General features: G+C 30.6%; 2 protein-coding genes across 8 annotated transcripts in view; one reads left to right on the plus strand and one right to left on the minus strand.

Moving 5' to 3' along the window:
* Positions 1-2,733: 2,733 nt before the first annotated feature.
* LOC120774159 (protein suppressor of sable) lies at positions 2,734-17,419 on the minus strand. 6 transcript variants are annotated; one of them, XM_040103576.1, is made up of 8 exons: positions 17,300-17,419; positions 8,357-8,967; positions 8,084-8,298; positions 7,012-7,365; positions 6,129-6,949; positions 5,126-5,292; positions 4,844-4,956; positions 2,734-4,720 (listed from the first exon to the last, which is right to left on the minus strand). In XM_040103576.1, the coding sequence occupies exons 2-8, from the start codon at positions 8,796-8,798 to the stop codon at positions 3,056-3,058; spliced, it is 3,777 nt and encodes a 1,258-aa protein (XP_039959510.1). In that variant the 5' UTR covers positions 8,799-8,967; positions 17,300-17,419; the 3' UTR covers positions 2,734-3,055. The 6 variants fall into 6 exon arrangements, with proteins under 6 accessions (XP_039959510.1, XP_039959505.1, XP_039959508.1 ...); XM_040103571.1 differs by having other exon boundaries at positions 5,126-5,331; XM_040103574.1 differs by lacking the exon at positions 17,300-17,419 and adding an exon at positions 15,252-15,341 and having other exon boundaries at positions 5,126-5,331.
* A 490-nt stretch (positions 17,420-17,909) lies between these two features.
* The window catches only part of LOC120776121 (serine/threonine-protein phosphatase beta isoform), an 82,707-nt gene continuing 81,042 nt past the window's right edge, over positions 17,910-19,574 (plus strand). Inside the window, exon 1 of one of the 2 annotated variants that reach the window (XM_040106647.1) lies at positions 17,910-19,057. In XM_040106647.1, coding sequence (XP_039962581.1) covers positions 19,006-19,057 — 52 coding nt within the window. In that variant the 5' untranslated portion in view covers positions 17,910-19,005. The remainder of the gene's footprint in view (positions 19,058-19,574) is intronic. The other variant, XM_040106648.1, reaches the window with a different exon arrangement.

Consider the following 19,574-nt stretch of genomic DNA (forward strand, 5'->3'; position numbering starts at 1 on the left):
AATAATAAAAAAAACAAAATATTAAATATTAAAAAAAAATATTAAGAAATGTAAATATGTATGTATTTCAGGAAAAAAAAAATAGTTTAGTTGTAATTGAAAATTTAAAATTTAAATTTTTAATAATAAATAAATAAGAGAAATTCAAATAATTCAAAACATTGTATTTTTGAATTGCTTCTTTTAAAATCGTGTTCATACAGTGGTCAAATAATAAAATAATAATAAAATAAAAATAAAAATTTAAATTAATTCAAAATAATAATAAACTTAAATATTAGAAAATAAAATTTAAATAAAAAAAATGCAAATTGAAATATTATAAAATTTAAAAAAATAATAATAAATTTAAATATTAAAAAAAAAATAAAGTTTAAATAAAAAAATAATAAATTTAAATATAATAAAAATTAAAAAGAAATGTAACCATTTAAAGTGAAAAATTAAAAATTTAAATATTTAAGTTTAATTGTAAATTTAATAATTGAAAAAATTGGAAATTTAAATATTTTCAATTAATTCAAAACATATGTACATATGTACATATGTACATACATACATATACATACGAATAATAAATTTAAATAATAATAAAAATTAAAAAGAAATGTAACCATTTAAAGTGAAAAATTAAAAATTTAAATATTTAAGTTTAATTGTAAATTTAATAATTGAAAAAATTGGAAATTTAAATATTTTCAATTAATTCAAAACATAATTTTTCAATTGTTTAATTTTTACAAAAAAAATTACATAAGTACTCATGTATAAGCATTTAAAAAAATTAACTATAGTAATTTTTATTAAAAATTATTTTTCCTTTTCTATTTTAAGTAATATTTTTTTAATTTTTTTATATTAAATTTTTTTTATATTGGAAAAATATTAGTTTAAAAAAATTAACTATAGTAATTTATATTATATATTAAAAAAAATATTTTCTTTTTCCATTTAAAGCAAAACTTTATTTTTTAATTTTTTTTATATTAAAAAATCATAATTTTACTAACGTGTCATTGTAGTCTTTTATAGTGAGTATTTGAGTCGTATTTCTATATAAGTTATATATGTATATATAAGTACATACATACATATATATATGTACGTATGTATTATTTTTTTGCACAAAGTTAAATTGACTTTCGTGCTTTTTTTTAACTCTTAAAAAAAAAATATTTTTGGAACATAAGAAATTTTACAAAATTTTATTTTTTGGAACACAAGTGTGTATAGTTTAATTTTAAATTTTTTCGCTTACAATAAAAAATAAAGTAAAAATAACTATTAAAATTTGTATGACGTATTTAAAAAAATATATGCAGAAAACAGTTAAATCAAAATAAAAAACAAAAAAGTAAAACTGTAAATGATTTCATAGTTTAAATTATTATTTATATTAATTTATTGACTTTATGAAAACCTTACTTAAATTTTTTGTTGTGTTTAATATTTATTGATTTTTTTGAAAACCTTTTTTTAATTTTTTTTTGTTGCGTTTAATATTTATTTATTGATTTTTTGAAAACCTCATTTTAATTTTTTATTGTGTTTAATGTTAATTATTTTCAAACTGAACTGGAAATAAAAAAATCACATCGTTCAGTGTGCTTGGTATGTAGACATTTCAAATTTACTAATTTATTTTTATTTAAATTCAAAAATCAGTTAAAATATGTTTTTTTCTTTTTTCTCAAACGTGGCTTGCTAAAAAAATTAAAAATTTGTTTTTCTTGTATTTATTATTATTTTTTTATGTTAACTATTTTTGTACTCAAACTGAAATATTTTTGTCAATCAGTTGTTGTTGTTGTTGTACCGGTTAGAATAGTATGGATTAGATAAGTTGTCATCGAAGTCATTTTTTAATTTTTTTGTCATTTCAGTAAATACTGGTAGTTTGACCCCTATACGCCTTGCCTACAACACAAAAAAATTACGGTTTTAGCTACCCAAAATTAACAAGAATAAGCCTCTAACATCACAGTTGCAAAAATTACTGTAAACTACTCTTATTTTTTTATTTATATATTGATGTTATTTACTTTTTGGTTTTATTCCATTTAATTTTTTTGTTATACTATTTTTTTTATATGTATTTTCTTTTTATTTTACCTTTACTTTTTATTTTTCATTTATTTATCAATTTTTACTTTCTTACTCATTTATGATTTTATTTATTTATTTATTAAATTTTTACTTTATCCATTTTTTAATTTTTCTATTGTCGTTATTTTTTTTATTTTATTAATATTTTTTTGTTTTTTGAGTATATAAGTTTTTTATTTTACTTTTTTATTTATTTATTTTTGAACTATTTATCACGTTTTTACTTTACTAATTTTTTTCCATTTATCAAATTTTTATTTTATTTATTTATTTTTTGTATTTTATTTATATATTTTTTGTACACTGAAAAAAAATAAACAAGTAAGTAAATAAAAATAATAATTCGGGTTTTTGGAACGTTTTATAACATCCAAGTAACCTCCACTAGCCTTCTTGCTTTTTCTCACACTTTTCAATTTTGGTTTGTGGAAAGCTGCTCTCAGCAAAACAAACAAATGCACACATAATTTGTATTTTTAATACGTATTAATGTACGTACAGATGTATATACGTATGTATTTATTTATTAAGTCGTAAAAATTATGGAAATATTATAGTTTTCTTTATATGTATTTAAATATTTTCTAGTTTAAGACGTTATTCAAAGTTCTTACTTTAACAAATCCATTGACGTTTCGTTGCAATAAAATAAGTGTTTACGGGGAAAAAATTAATAGTAATAATTTAAAATTATGCCAACACATTTGCGCTGCACGCTTCACTGTACGTTGTGGGTTTACACAATTCGCGCATGCGCCACGCACACTTCTATGTACTTATGCACTTAATGCGTAGTAATTGCTCTCTTAACATTTAAATCATATTTAGTTATATATTTACACTAGTAACTAACTTTAATTAATAACTATTTAAGTCTTGCATTAAGCATTGTTGTTGTTTGCATTTAAATTTGCCCCGCTGCTTCATCGTCACTACTCACACTCGCTTGTTAAATGAAATTGCGACGATTGTGCGGGTTGCGTCGATTATGGCCACCGCCCATATTGAAATTACCGGGACCACCACCTCCGCCGCCGCCGCCACCCATCTGCTGTTGGAAGTTTAGGAAACCAAAGGGCATTTGTCCGGGTCCGCCAGATTGGAAATTGCCCGCATTAGAGCCGAATGGATTGAATGACATTGGCGGCATGCCGAGCAAGCTGGGACCATCTAGGCGTGCACTTATGCCGGAAGCGGCTGCGGTTAATGGCAGCCGTGGCACCACCAGACCACCGCCAAGTAGCGGCGGCGGGAAGCGAAAATCGTTGGGGAAACCAAAGCCAGCGTTGGGCATATTCAACTGTGGATGCGGGAAATCCGATTGTTGCATGAAGTCGACACGCGCTTCGGCATTCGCGTTCATGTCCGCTTCTTCGGACTTATCCGATTCGATTTTGTTCACCTCGCCATTTTCATCAATGAAAATGCCCAACTGTATTAGTATATCGTCGATGATTTTCTTATTGCAATTGATGAAATTGAAGTTCTTATCTGGCGATGTGTCTTGGTGGAAGCGTCGCAGCTCAGTGATTAGACGCGCCAATTCTTGATTGTACTGTATCTTCATGTTCGAGTTCAATTTGCGATACCAATCGGAACTTTGCATTTTTTCACGCATTGTCTTACCCAAGCCCGTTATTTCCGCATTTATGCCATCGCCAGCTGCATTGCCGGCGCCACCCGCAGCGCTGCCAGCACTCGACTTTTCGGCTTCGTTCGCTTTGGCAGCGGCGGCGGTTGCCGCTGAGGCCGCCGCACATCTGGGATCTAAACGTGGATCTGTGCGTGATGTTGTTGTTGTTGGCGCCGGTGTTGGTTTGCCAACACTTGTGCGTCGCTCTTTGGTGCGGCGTTCACTGGGCGTCGTGCTGGCGGTGAGTGTGCTGGGTGGCGTGTAGTATTTGGGCGACTCGTCAGCTTCGGGTGAGGCTATGGTGTTGCTAAGTTTGCGTCCGGAGCGCTTTAGTGCCACAGTGGTGGCGCGTGTTTCGGGTAGGCCGAGTATGCGACGTACACGCGGATCGGCCGTATGCGTGGTGGCACGCAAACTGCGTCGCAAATCCGCATAATTCGCTGGTGGCATGGCGAACTCATGCACTTTATATGTACGCGGCAGGTGGGATGAGATGGAGCCGTCGATTTCGGTGGCTGGTGTGTAGTTCATGACACCGTCTAGCGGTAATATGCTACCACCCAAATAGCGCATATCTTTGTCGTTTTTCATGCTGCGCTCCGACAGCTTACGCTCATCCTCTTCGGCTTGTATGGCATTGAAGTCGTACATTGTTTTGCGCTCGTAAACTGGTTGTTTGCTTTTGCTGCTGGGTCCATCATCATTGTCAGCCGAATCGGAGGCTTCGGGTGTGGTGGATTGTGTGCGTGTTGGTGTTTGTGAGCGTGAACGTGAGCGCGAACGTGAACGCGAAGGAGAACGTGACCGCGAACGAGAGCGGCGTCGCCGTTCGTTGTGGTGCTGGTAACCAATATGGCTACTAGTGCTATTGGAGAGTGATTTATCTTCGCTCTTCTTGTAATCGGGCGGGTTCGTTCGGAAGGGGTTGTAAGGATTCAAGTGCATGCCCAGTCGGAACGCCAGATCGCTAGTCTTCGGTGGCTGCAATGAATGAAAACGGAAATCATATAGTTACAATTGTAAAATTAATAATATAAATAACGGTTTGTGTACACATATACAAGTATAAAAGCAAGTCTAAAGCTTGGTTAGTTTGAAACGTACCTCATCATGCACTGCGTCACTTTCGCTAGTTGTTGTTGTCGCACGCGCATTCTCTTCATTTTCCATGTTGCCATCATCGATGACTAGCTGCTCTTCATCACGCTCATCCTCAACTAAAAGAGAAAAAATAAATAAATTATTAATTAAATTTACAATAATTGAGGTTAGGTTCAAAATCTGTCTGGTCCTATTTCGTTTAAAATTATATTTTATGCCTTCCAAACGGCCGCGTTATTGGAATGCTGTGATTAGAATATCTAAATTATTATCTTTTATACTTACATGCATCATTGCGATCGAAGGCTAAATTCGAATCCTTTAAATATTGTGAATATTCGAAACGCATAACACCGCTGTTATTACTATTCGAGTCCAAATCCATATTAAGGTTCAGGCGTGTTGACGGCGAGATCGCGGGTAATGTTTCCATATTCGTTGTTGTTGTAGCACTAGGAATAGAACGCATATCAACATCGCGTGTTGTAGGACTATGTAGTACACGTCATAATAAAAAATCGTTGAATGAAATAAAACAAAAGAAAAAAACAATGAAATCAATACAAATACACACAAAAATCTACAAGTAAAATGGGTTAAGTTGAATATACAAATGACGGTTATTAACGGATGTGTAAAGCGCTCCTTAGATTGGATATACATATAAATGTAGGCAAAATTAATCCGAAGCAAGAGATTTTTATACAATTTGTTACAAATTAAAATTAGAATTTTTTTGAGGTTATGTCGCAAAAGTTGGCTTTGAAGTGAGAAGGATTTGAGCAATTAGTCACATATACATTTGTATATGTTGGTGTTTTAAAATTTTTTGCAGATGTTTTGAATTTTTTTTTTTAGATTTGGCTTATAAAAGCATTGACATACAAAACTCAGGCAAAATTCGATTGTTGCAAGTAATTTAGGCACACACTGCGGCGTTTTGAATTTTTTAGGTTATCTAAAAATTCAAACAAATATAAAATTTATAAGTATTGCTATATAATTTAATTTTTTTTAGGTTATAGTGTATGATTTGAGTCTCACATAAATGCTCTCTCTAAGGCGTTAGTTAGGTGTCGAAAATGTATATAATACTAGGAAAGCGCATTTTAAAAACAAAAATATCTGTATCAAAACGAAATTTCAAGATTAAAAACAAAAATATCTGTAACAAATCGAAATTTCAGGCTTAAAAAAATCAACAAAAAAAGCGCAAAAACCATAAAAAATGTTCCTACTAGCATATATTGTCGCGCATGCGCAGCAATTAATACATTTTGTTACTTACACATTGTTCTCATCATCTTTGCCTTCCTTATTTTCCATTTTGCTTTGCACTTTCTTCTGTACTTCGCTGATCTCTACAAAGTCAATGCCGATCTTTTGCAGTTGACCGAATGTAAACTGATTGATCTCCTGCAAATTGGTTATACCCAACTGCGTAAGCTTTTGTATGTGTTCCGTTTTCATGATGCCTTCAAGATTTTTCAAATCCAAATAGCTTGGCAGTTGTGCGCTTGTGTTATTCTCTGGCGCTGGCGGTGTTGGCTCGCGTGTGGGCGAATCTGCCCAACGTGATTTACGATGCTTGTCGACACTCAAAAGCGACACTGGTGGCTTGACAACAATATCGAAAAGTGAGGGTATATTACTGTGTGGCTGTTGTTGCTGCTGTGGTTGGCTTTGATGCTGGTGATGATCATTTGTTGAATTACTAGCGCCACCTTGATTGCCGCGTCGATTATTACCCGTCGATATATTGACTATTGAAGACCAAGTATTCTCGACTTTATATTCCTTACATAATTCTTCGTTCCGTTTAGTAATCAAAGCGATAGCATTTTCACGTGACATTCTTTTAAAATTGCCGAGTATTTCTTTTGGCGCGGTTTCTAAATGCTTCAGCAGTATATTGCGCAGTTGTTCAGATAACGGCGCTTCGTGCATAAATTTACACGTTTCTCGATTGGGACACTCCATGCCGAGGTAATAGTATTTGCATGGAAAATCCGAATGCATGTAGGAACATTTGTCTTTTTTGGCACAACACTCCATCAGATAGAATTTACATAGCTCCATTTTGCGTGGCTCCTGGCGATGTTTATCATCCTGCAAAAAAGCGATTATTAAATGTAAGTTAGTACGCAATAATTAAAAATAAAAATACATACGTTTGAGTCGCGCCGTGAGCGCTTTTCTGGCGCTCCGCCACGTCCGCTATCGTCACGACTGCGGGCGCGACGATCACGTCCACGTTTGCGGTCCTTTTTATTGCGTCTACGCCGGCGCTTGTTATCTCCGCCACCACCTCTTTCGCCACCGCCATCCAGCGAGTCACCGCTGTCGTATGATGTGTACGAATCATCAGCCGAGTCGTAAACTGGATAACTGGGCGGTGCATATTTGGGCGTTGGCGTGCTGGAAGGACTACCACCGACCACATTCAACATTTCAAAGTCGTCCTCATCATCGTCGGCTGGTGCAGCGCCATTAAAAGGCTCCGGTGACATGTAACGGGATTTATCCTGGAAAAAAGCATAACGAACGTTAATGTTATAATATGTATATAATATTATTTAAATAAAATTAATAAATAAATCTATTTAATTTAATTATATTATTTTTATAATAAAAATTATCGAACAAAAAAATTAAATATTTTTTAATTAATGATGAAATAAACTAAATAAAACATTACCAACCTTAATTAAAAAACCCCTAAATAAAACTAAGCTAAATCAAAACTAAAAAAAAAAATATTTAATTTAAAAATAAATAAAATTAAACAAAAAAATTAATATAAACTAAATAATTTCAAATATTATAATAGTATAATAAATAGTAAATTATATAATATGTAAACAAAAATATATGAGAAAAAATAAAAAAAAAATAAACAATACACAGTAATAATCTTTATGAAAAAAATTAAAATAATGAGTGAAATCCCATTACATATAAAAAAAGTTTAATTAAATGCATGTATTTATAAAAAAAAATATAAATGTACATTACATTAATTTAGGTTAATTAAAAACAATTTTTTTTTAATTTGTAAATATAATTTAAATACAAATTTAATTTAATTTTTCTACTGTTAAGTCTGTAAATTAAAAAAAATTATAGAATAAATATTTTTTTACTATAAGTACCTTAAAAATTACATTTATTAAGACTCTACTTGCAAAAAAGTAAATTTTAAAAGCTGTCACATTAATATTGAAGTATATTAATTTCAATTACCTTATCCTTGCGTTCTTTTTCTTTTTCTCTCTCATCGCGCTGCTTTTTACGCTTTCTGCGCCTACTACTTCTACTCTGTCCGTGACCGGGCGCAGACGCTTCATTGTCTTTCGTCTCCTGTTGACGTGACTCCAAACATTTTGGTATTTGCGGCTTAACCCCCGCTTTATTTAAAATATTTGACAGCGATTTCTCCACCTCCTCCATGTAATCATCTAAAGCAAACCAAAAATTAATAAAAATGCATATAAAAAGTTGCGTTTTGACGCCAACCTGTTGGCGGCAGACCCTTTTTGTTTCTGCGCGACTTGGAGGACGCATCCTTATTGTTGTTGCCGCCACCCGCTACAGATGTGGGCGATGGCGTGTGCTCATGTGATAAGTCAATTATCGGTATTTTCGCCACCGCATCGGCGCTAAGGTGTGGTTTGTGTGTTGTGCCACCACTAATATCGTTAGCAGACGTTCCTGCGCTGGCACTCGCATTATTTGCATTACTCGTTGTTGCATTTGTAATAATAACATCATTATCATCCTCGTCATCATCAATTTCACCATCTTCTAAATCTTCAATATCAACAGGCTCAGCCATATTAGCAGCGGCTGGCTCTGTTTGGACTTTCGTGGCCGACACTGTTGTTGGCTCATTCGTGGTGGCGGTGTTGGTGGTAGTGATGGCGGCATCACAACTCACTGTATTGCTTTCTTCGGACATTTTGACATGAGTTGCATGTGTTATGAACAAGTCTTCTCTCTTTTAAATTTTATATGCGCTCTTTTGTTTGTGGTTACTCGTTATAACGTGTATTAGCTGTACACCTAACGGTTAATTCAAAGTTTTCCTTATTTAATTTAGAAGTTTAGATAACTTATGTAAAAGAAGTCTGCAAAATTATAAAAGAAAATGGGTTCATTGTAGCGCTTCACTTCTGTTTCAATAGTACAATATGTGTTATGAAAATATTTAGGAAATTAAATTGAAAATGGATATGACATTTATTCAATGGAAAAATATTTTCAGCATTGTTTTTCCATGAGGAGTAGCAAAGTAGTTGTGGATAGGGGAAAAAAGTACCAAACGAAAAAAAATTGCTTATTTGACAGCTGCGAAGTTCTTTTTGATAGATTTTGTTAAAATTTGTAAAAAAAAAAAATAACCGTAGCTTATATATTTCCAGCATTTTGTTTAAAAATATGTATTAAAATATTCATATTTTACGTGAAACCCCTAAATACAGCAATGATTTCTCGAAACAGTAACACTGTATGTAAGTGTAGATAGATGGATAGGTAAATAGATTTTCACAATCTCTAGGTTGCTACATGCTCTCTTAGAATAAACAACTCTTGCTAAGAAATCACACAAATAAGTGCAATTGATAAACAACAATTGAAATGAAACAAATACGTGCTTTGTAATTAATTGCCCAAGTACTTTCAGGGTGTAATTTCATAATGGAGCAATTACGAATGCAAATGAAATGTCAAAACCACAAATGAAATGTGCAAAATTTCACTATCTTTTGTTATAAATGAAACTGTTGTGGCAATTAAAATTAATATAACTGCAGAATAGCAAGTTTTCAGAAATTTAAAATTGAAGCATTCACATCAAATGAATTGGAGAAATAATATGAAACGAAATTCGTAAAATTTCGAAAATGTGACAATGTGTGAAACCGAGATTATTAATACTAGGTGGTTCGGTTCTTTATGTACGTACATACATATGTATATCTAAATGGGTAGAGCTCATTACTGTTCTATACCTACTTTTCACTTTTGTTTAAATTAATTTTAGTAGCTATTTAGTAACATACATACTTATGTACATTCTCACATGCTGTTTCTGACTGATATTTCTTAAAGAAAAAACGAATATTTATATCTCTTCAAAGACGGTGTTGTAAAACACGTACATTTCTCGTTAACACTACTCTCCCGCTCACGCTTCTTAATTTAGCTCTCAATTTTTGTACCGCAATAAACGCGGCGGCAAGGCTGATGTTTTAAAAATTCGATTTCTACAGCGCGTTAAGAAGTAATTTATGAAATTTTTCTTCAAAATTTATTAACGTACGTTGTTATTTCTTTGGTACTAAGTTTAGAATTTAAGTAAGAATTTGACGTAAAGTTGCCGCTTTATTTAGGGATGCCGTGTCGGCATTAACACACCGCTCAACGCTTTTATCTAGCAATGCCAGTAAAGTGCTTCAAACATTCGCTCCGGAAATTCTTGATGAGAACATTGATACTTTTGAAAGTTTCTCAAAGTTTTATATTTGAACACTTTTAGTTAAAATAATTTTCTGAGGGTTTTAATTTTTAAAACTTTGGTTAAAATAATTCTTTGGTTAGTGTGATAGTTTTGGCCAAATTTGAATAACCCATTTCAAGCTGAAGCCGCTTAAATTTCACAAACATGCACAAGGTCTCTAATCATTAATGACATTTTTAAACCATTACACATGTTCATTTGCATTTCTTAGTAATCCGGTTATTTCATATGAAAAAAAATTAGAATACACAATGCATTTCATTATATTGCTGATAAACTGCATAACACTTTTCTTCTAGGGAAATGTGTAATTTCTGTAACTGCGGTTTTTTAAAGGCGATCTTTCAAATTTGACGATTTTAAGTGATTTATGAATGCATATGTACATATGTATGTACATATATGTATGTATATGAATTAGTAATAGTTTATTTTCCAAAATTTTCAAATGCGCTATGTTTCTACAAAACTTGTTTTTCTAACCCTATTTTTTAAGAATATAAGAAATACCATAAAGAAATGACAATGCATATTAATGCAACACACAACTTTCAGCATTACTAATATTGTTTCTATTAATCACCCTTTGTCTTCAGTTACCAAGCGAAAACACTCAACCGAAAACATGTACATTTTTACTGTAGTTATGTTTATACACCGCAGAGAAGTTAATGATTCACTACGAATTTGTTAAAATTGTGAAAATTTTAAGTTATTAAGTACTATTTGAAAATACGTACATATATGTATAAACTGGTTTCTTAACTGTCAGTATATTAAAAAAAAAAATACAAGTTCAACTCATTGACTTTTAAATGTACAAGTCTAAACATGTGTATGCATGTGCAAGTTAACAGTTTTTATAAAGTGTTGTAAGCACAAAACGGTATTTTACATAAAAATTAAACAACTTGCCCTTTACTATGAAAAATAAATAATTTCACATTTGTTGCAAATAACAGCTGTTGTGTTAAAATTCGCGCGAATGTAAGGGAAAAGGAAATGCCATATATAAACATCATTTGCTAAGCAAAGACGCAAACCATGTCACCACAAAGAAATAGGTAAAAATCGATCAAACGCCTGCATTAACGCTGATTACGCTGGTTTAACGCGCGAATTGCTACAATGGAACAAAATTCGAGACTGCAGCTGTTTTTTTAATATAAAAATAACAACTGAAGTGCAATAATGCATCGATGTTTATGGCTGCAGCTGTTTTGTTACATCTATTTTAATAGAGCGACGCGACATGTGCATTCAGCACAGGATTATCAATTCAGCAGCTTTGTAAATATATATGTAAATATTTTACTGCTCTCCAGTAACTTCATGTCATTGCTGCAATAACAAAAACATATGTATGTATATGTATATGTATGTGCATGCGGTACACAAACAATTTTTATGAATGCAACTATCAAATATTTGACTATGTGGAAGTTCATACACATGACATACATACATACATACATATAGCTGCACAAAAATCATATTTTTAGTATAACACGGATGTTTCGTTCAGGTTAGCAAATATAATTCTGTTTTGCATTAATAATTCAAGTCAAATCAAATAAGCTGCAAAAAATATAATTTACACAAACAAAAGTAAATATACATATGTACATACATATGTATATGTAAACAGAGGTTGTGTTATATTACAATTACCTACAATATTCATTAATATTTAAATACATCTAGTCTCTAACACTTTTCGTTCGTCACTAGCGCACACATATCGTGAGCTGAAACATAAAACTGGCACTGTGGCTTAGGTTTAGACTGGCATTATTGATGCATTATAGAGATTTTTCAAACAATGCAAAAACAATCAATCATAGGTGCGCCAGGTAGACAAATGGCAAGGGAAATAGACGAGTAGTATGCAGGTAGTACATATATACAATTCAATACATACATACGTACATATGTATATGTGTATATAGACACACATGTATACATATTTACCCAAAAGCAAGGGATTGAACGTTAGTATTGAGCGTTTGCGGCAGAAACTTGTTTATAATAAATCAATTTGCCATGAACTATTTTTTCAAAGCCTTCACTTGCACATCTGTCTATAAAAACTTATGCTTGTATGTGTTAATTAAATCTCGCGAGTCAAAAAAATCTACAGTTAGCTATTATTTCTACGTGTAAACAAATAAATAACGTTATTTTTAGGTTATGTTTACTGCCTTGGTAACTTAAGGTTAAATAGGTGAATATGTGCTTTGGAACAGCAAAATTTAATTAATGTAGCTGTGTGTAGTAGTTTGTATTGAACAACAAATTGTTTTTTCTATTATTTCGAGTACTTTGAAGCCAGTGTTAACGGCTTTGCAAGGTACTTGAGCTTTCAAATTGATAACTGCGCTGGCAAAAGTAAAAGACAAAGTAAAAGTAAACAAAAGAAAATAATACCTATATATAAAAAACATAAATAAAAAAAATTAATATAAAAAAATATAAAAATAAAAAAATAAAAAAAAAAAAAAAAAAAAAAATATAAAAATAATAAAAATATAAAAAATAAAAAAATATAAAAATATAAAAAATAAAAAAATAAAAATAAAAAAAAAAAAAAATAAAAAAAAAATAAAAAATATCAAAAAAATAAAAAATAAAAAAAATAAAAAAAAATGTAATTAAAAAAAGGAAAAAATTTATATTAAATTAGTAATGATAATAGCAAGAAAAAGTATACAAATTTTAATTGAAAGAATTTCATCCAACATAAAACAAAAGTTAATTTCTAATAATATCAAAATTTTGAAAAATTAATTCCATTTAAGCTTTCGAAGTAACGATAATTTTATCGATTAATCGCCGAACTCATATTTTTTAACGCCTTAAAAATTAAAAATAACTGCGTAGATGAAACATAACCAAAAATAATTAAGAAAAAACACACTTGGATTCTAGAAAAAATGCAAATGATGTTATAAAAAATTAAATTAGAAAAATTAATAAATATTTACAAATATTGGATTAACCATTAAATTGGTTTTGATTATTTGGTGGATTATTTCAAACAATTGTAAGCTTGTCAATAATTTACAGTTATAATCGATTTTTTGACAGTTGTGCTTTAATTATATCATCTGTGCCACTCACTAGTCTAGTCAAAGATGTATGGATGCATGTGTGTACATATGTATGTATGTATATGTATACTATATGTTAATTGCTCTCTACTGCGCTCTCATGTTTTTCTCTACTTAATTATCTTGCGACGCTCCCAACTCGAACAAATCAACTGTTTACAATATAATACAACAACAAAAGGCTATGGAGAGCTAATATAACAACAATACGAAGGGGAAATATACAGTTGTGGTAATTAATAAACGCAGCACCTGGTTGTACGGAGTTATTAGCTTTTATAAACAATTGTTTTTACTTGTTTATTATTATTTGGCGTTTAATTTCGTCAAAATGCATTGTTTAAGCCGCGTTGTTTGGATAAAATAATTATTGTGTCAGAGATAAAGCACGCTCTTAATTAATTTTTTCTTGTAAACTGTCTATATTTATACGTATGTATGTATGTAGGTATATATGTATGTATGTAAGTAGATATTTTATTATATTAATTATGAATTTAAGATATTTTTATATTTACATGTAAATTAAAACTCTGGACAGCTTTAATTAAATGGTAAAAAAATTAGCATCCATATCAAATTATAATTTATGTACATAGGTTCCCATTAACAAGTTTTCACTGTAGCTTAAAAAAATGAAATTAATCAAAAATAACAAGCTACAAATATGCAAACATATAACTTTTCATGCGAACGACACAATATAATTTGAAATATGTGACCAAGTTAAGAAAAATAAATTAATTGCCAGTTAAGATACTGCTTGCATACAAAAGCATATCACGTACATATGTATGTATATGCACACATACTGATATATGTATCACAAGAGAGCGTCGAAAACACATATACAAGTGGATAACCTTGCGCTCTCTTGCTGAATTGAGCAAGCGAGAGGGTAGGCAAAACATTTTCCTCTCGCCACCGCATTAGTTCTGTTATTGTTGGCATGTTTTGTGCATACTGTACATGTAAATATGTAAAATAAATTAGTTCCAGCTTTGCCGTTGCTTTACTCTTTGTTTGATCAATTATACTACATATGTCTGTATGTATGTATGTTAATAGGTATGATGCACTCTAAAAAAATAGAAAGTTCTCAAAATGTATGAGATGATTCATAAATTATCGCTCGATTTTGGTAATAAATGTAATTTTGGAACACTGATATTATTATGTACATATTTAATGTTTAATTTTTCGCACAACTTGCCAACAATATATTGGCATTCAGATGAAAGAAAATAAATAGCGTATATACTAATTAAATAAGCCATTTATACTTTGTTCTCTTTGAGTAGACGATTTGGTACACGTATGGAAAAAAACTCAAACTCAACACATTCTTATACGTTATACATACATATGTATGTATGTAAACGCATGTGTTTAAGAGTCTGGTATTCGCGAATATTGTGAAATTGTTATTTCCTGGTGTACATGCATACATACCGTCGTAATTTTTTAATGATAATACGCATTTCGTAGGGTAACAAACCGAGTCAAGAAACACTAATACTCAAATGGAGGGAGATAAAACTTGAGAGTTGGCATTTTACGTCATTACGTGAGAGCTAAACGCTACTCTCATATTTCCCCCTTACGCGCGCTCTTTCTGCCTCTTCGTTCGCAGCCTTCAGATAAGGTATACATATATTCATACATACATGCATACATACAAATATATATATATATATATTTATATATAGTCTATACTCCTGCGAGTAGGAGGAGCTAATTTTTATATACTTTGCAAAATTAATCATACATTTTATATTACTTCTTGTTTAGACTTTGCGTTTTTCCAGTACGTTGTTTATATTTTAATTATATAATTAGGTAGTAGTATTTGTAGGTAGATAGTAGTGCCTTATATATTACTTAGATAAGACATTTTATTATTTTATATGTGTTCCGCTTAAACTTTGACATAAAGTATCTGTAATGAACAATTCAACAATTTCAACTTGAATGAAACGAGAAATCACTATTCAATAGCTCAGTTCAGCTCTGACGAATACACAACTGAGAATGTTGCGTTTCACTCGCACAAAACGGGCAAAATTTGTGCCGTTTTACATGCATATGGATATGAATATCTAAAAATTTTATATATTAGCTTTGTGTAATAGCATATTAGTGTATATTATTAGGTATGTGCAAATTTTACAAAACTTACTAGATTATATGAAAATATATAAAATAAAATTTGTTTCTACGTTACTACAGTGTCATCCTGACGTCGGCTGTATACATATACATTATGGCGCGACTACACTACTCAAAGGATTTCAGCTGCTTTTATATTAATATTTCTCAGATTTGAAAATTAATATTTAAATTTGGTAAAAAAATTAATAGAAATCACAACAAAAAAATAATAAATTCTCAACTAATTAATAAAAAACAAAATAAAAAATTTGACATTACTTTTTACACTAATAACAAACAGTTATTAAAGACATTAAAACAAAAAAGAACAAAAAAAAAACTATATAAAAAAATATATGAACAAAAACACATTTAAAAAATCATAAAATAATTAATATAGAAGTAAAAACTAATAATTAAAAAAAAATGAAAATGAAATAAAAGCCTTGCAAAATATATTATTAAAATTAAAAAATATATCAATTTAATATTATTTTAAAAATATTTAAACAGAATTTTACATACATAGGTAAACTACAATTACAATTACTATTTACTTAGTTTAACGGTGGCAAAATAATTAAAAATTTAATCAATATATAATAAAATTAATTTGATATCAAAAAAATATATGTAAAATATTTTATGACATTGTTCAAACTTACAGTGCTATTATATGAAAGTAAATTTTTTATTTATAATAAAAAAATTTAATTTAAATAAATAAAAAACCTATTTTTAGCTTACAAATATGTGTGGCCATTTGAATCACTTTGCATAAATTAGTTTTCAAATATTTTAAATTGCAAACCAATTCCGAGCCTAATTTTTATATACGGGACGTTATATATAACTTAATTGACATCCCGCGAATTTACGATTTTTTTCTTTTCTGTACTTAAAAATAAATTAATTCGCATTAACATATTATAAAAGACATGTTAGATGCAACAATTAGTAAAAAAAAAAAAATAATAACTTGGTTTTATATTTATGACGCTTACCAGGTGATTTTTATGCAAAATTGTTAAAAAAAACATTAAACGTTCACTTTTAATAAACAAAAAATAGTTCGAAGGCCTGAAATTGTATATAATCTCATCAAGCATCATATTTCGTAAATCCCACAAATCTCCACAAACAGGAACTTCGACAGCTGTCATTTGATTTAATTTTTACCCGCTTAATAAAATGCGTTTGCAACACTGAATAATCGCCATTTTTAGTATTTAAAACGAAAGCGTACCAAGGTGAAAACATACATACACATACGAAATTGAAAATATGTATGTACACATATTTGTTTGCACCACGTATATACATATGTACATACACACGTACATATATTAAATATACATACGTATGCGTACATATATTTTGTCAAGTGTCTTTTTGCCGAAATAGCTATGTACGTGCTTTTACGCTAAATTTAATTATTTTAAGCAATATAGGCTCCACGAAAAATATTGCTATGGAAAAATATCACATGACATCTGATCCACTGGTGCAGTTCTCATGGCTACGCTTCATTTTGAAACGAAGCACAAGGGAGGACCCACAATGGAGGCGACAAAGCAACTGCTAAACGTAATAAAAATGACTCGGAACACATTTTACAAATTACATAAACCTAGGAATTAGGCAATTATTTATCAACTAAAATTCTTTATATATTACCCAAGGAACATTCACAATTATTGATTTAAACAAATTTCTTCTTTACAATGTCTCCATACAAAATTGCAGCAAATTCTTTCGTAGACAATCTTCCAACAATTATGTACCAACAGCCATTTTTCTCTGATATCTGAATATCGTACGAAGTGGTTTTGCCTGAACTCGATTTGTAGCAAAAGTAGCATTCGTGTGTAAATTGCTGAGAGCGAGAGAACGTAAATTCCTTTCAACAAAAACGAGGGGAAATGAAAGTGACTATGACGTCATAGTCAGCCATCTACATACATATATATATAATATAGGTTGCGGCTGCACAGCTAAGTAAATACAGTGAAGTATATAAGAATGAGAATTCTAGTATAATAAAAAAAAAGAAGTTTTTGTTTAAAAAAATGCACTTTAAAGTTAATTATAACATTGCATGAACTAATAATTAATTTAAAATGAGTTAAAAACAAAATATGCAAAGAAAAGTCAAAATGCTTACATTCAAATTCATGGGCACATTTAAAATAAACCTGGCAAAACGCAATACAACCCTGCACATAGCAAAGCAACTCTGCTGAAAACTAACGAATTTTCACTTTGCTCGATACTTTTCATACATCGCAGGCACAAATCGTCTGTGTATGGCTGAAATCCAATTGCAGTGAGCGTAGAGAATCCAATAGGAAAATATCAAAATATTTTCGCGTTAGCACGGACTTATTAGCAGTGAAATGCAGTGAATTAATGAAATAAAAATTAACCTATTCAACTGTTGAAACGCAAATGATTGAACGCGCTTTTGTGTGGCAGTAAAATTTGTTTATGCAAGCATAAAGTTTTGTGTGTACAGAGATTAGAAAATACCATATTTGGTCACGCTTAGAAAATCCAAAAATTGTGAAAATAACCTGAGCGGCTGGAAAAGCAGTAGTTACGATTTTATTACTGTGTTACAAATTATAAACCGGCCAGAAAAAATGAAAAGTAATTGAAGTTTGCAAACAATTTTGGAAACAAAACAAAAATCGTAAAAGTGCACATAGTTTGAAAACGAAATACATATTTATCTGATATACATATTTTGGCAAATTGTGTTTTTATTTTGACGTGTATTTTATATGTGCATTGTTTGTGTGTGTCAATTTCTCAACAATTGAATTATCTTTTTTCTTTACGGGAGCGAACGCAGGCGAAAATTGCTATACAAATTTAAATACCAAATTTCGCGAATGTTAAATGGAACTTGTAGATTTCCATAGACATAACTACAAGAATATATTTGCATTTGTAGGAATTTCCTTATTGGCTACAACTCGTTGGAAACGTTCACAATTAATATAGCTGGTGCCTGTGCAACTATTTGAACTGTCTCTGCATTTTGGTGTACGAAAATTCCTTCATTCATTCCGGCATTTCGGTGTAAACGCCGTCACAGCACCAACTTTAAACGTATGTACGTGTATTTTGTTGCCGTGATCGTGTCGTGGTTGCTCTATTTCAAGCGTTTGCCATATCGCGGTGACTAATTGACATTTAATCGTGCTGCAGTTTTGTTTTGTGGAAAAATTGTTGCTGCATTTCGTTTAGCCAAACTAAAAGCTTGCGTTATCTGCATTTGCACTCTCGCGGCGTAACAAATATATTTGGTGTTTTCATAGTTCCTGGAGTGTTTTTATTGTTATCAAACACGTTGTGCCCGTCACGTCACATTCACAATAATGGCTGACTTTGATCTAAATGTGGATAGTTTGATACAGCGGCTACTTGAGCGTGAGTAATAAATGACATTTTATTATAATATATTACCTTTTTTACTATTACTTCATTTTTATATCTAATATTTTGTTATTTTTTTGCAAATCTAAATTTTCTGACCTTTTTCCCTGAACTATATTCCTTTTATGTTCAACAATTTTTATTTTGTTTATTTACTTTTCAAGTATTGCTAAAATGCGCGAGTGTGTGTGTATCGGCATTTCCATATGTTCTTTTTGTTGTGTGAGTGTCAAATTACTGCTTTCTCTTTGCTCTTTTCTACTTGCCCTTGATTTCTTTCGCTACTCCCATTCAGTAGCCTATTCACAATTGTTTGCTTGTGTGTGATGAGCACCGGCTAATGACATATTAGTCCATTGATTTACGATTGTTTCTTATAAAAGCGTTTAACACGAATTTACGGCGATGTAAATTTTTTGCGATATTTAATATACAAAATGTTATAATTTACGCAGAATTTATTTTTATTAATTCATATGAAATTGATTTTTCTTTTTAGTGGTTTTAAATT

The sequence above is a fragment of the Bactrocera tryoni genome, chromosome 4 (assembly GCF_016617805.1).
Source record: "Bactrocera tryoni isolate S06 chromosome 4, CSIRO_BtryS06_freeze2, whole genome shotgun sequence".
Lineage (NCBI taxonomy): Eukaryota > Metazoa > Arthropoda > Insecta > Diptera > Tephritidae > Bactrocera > Bactrocera tryoni.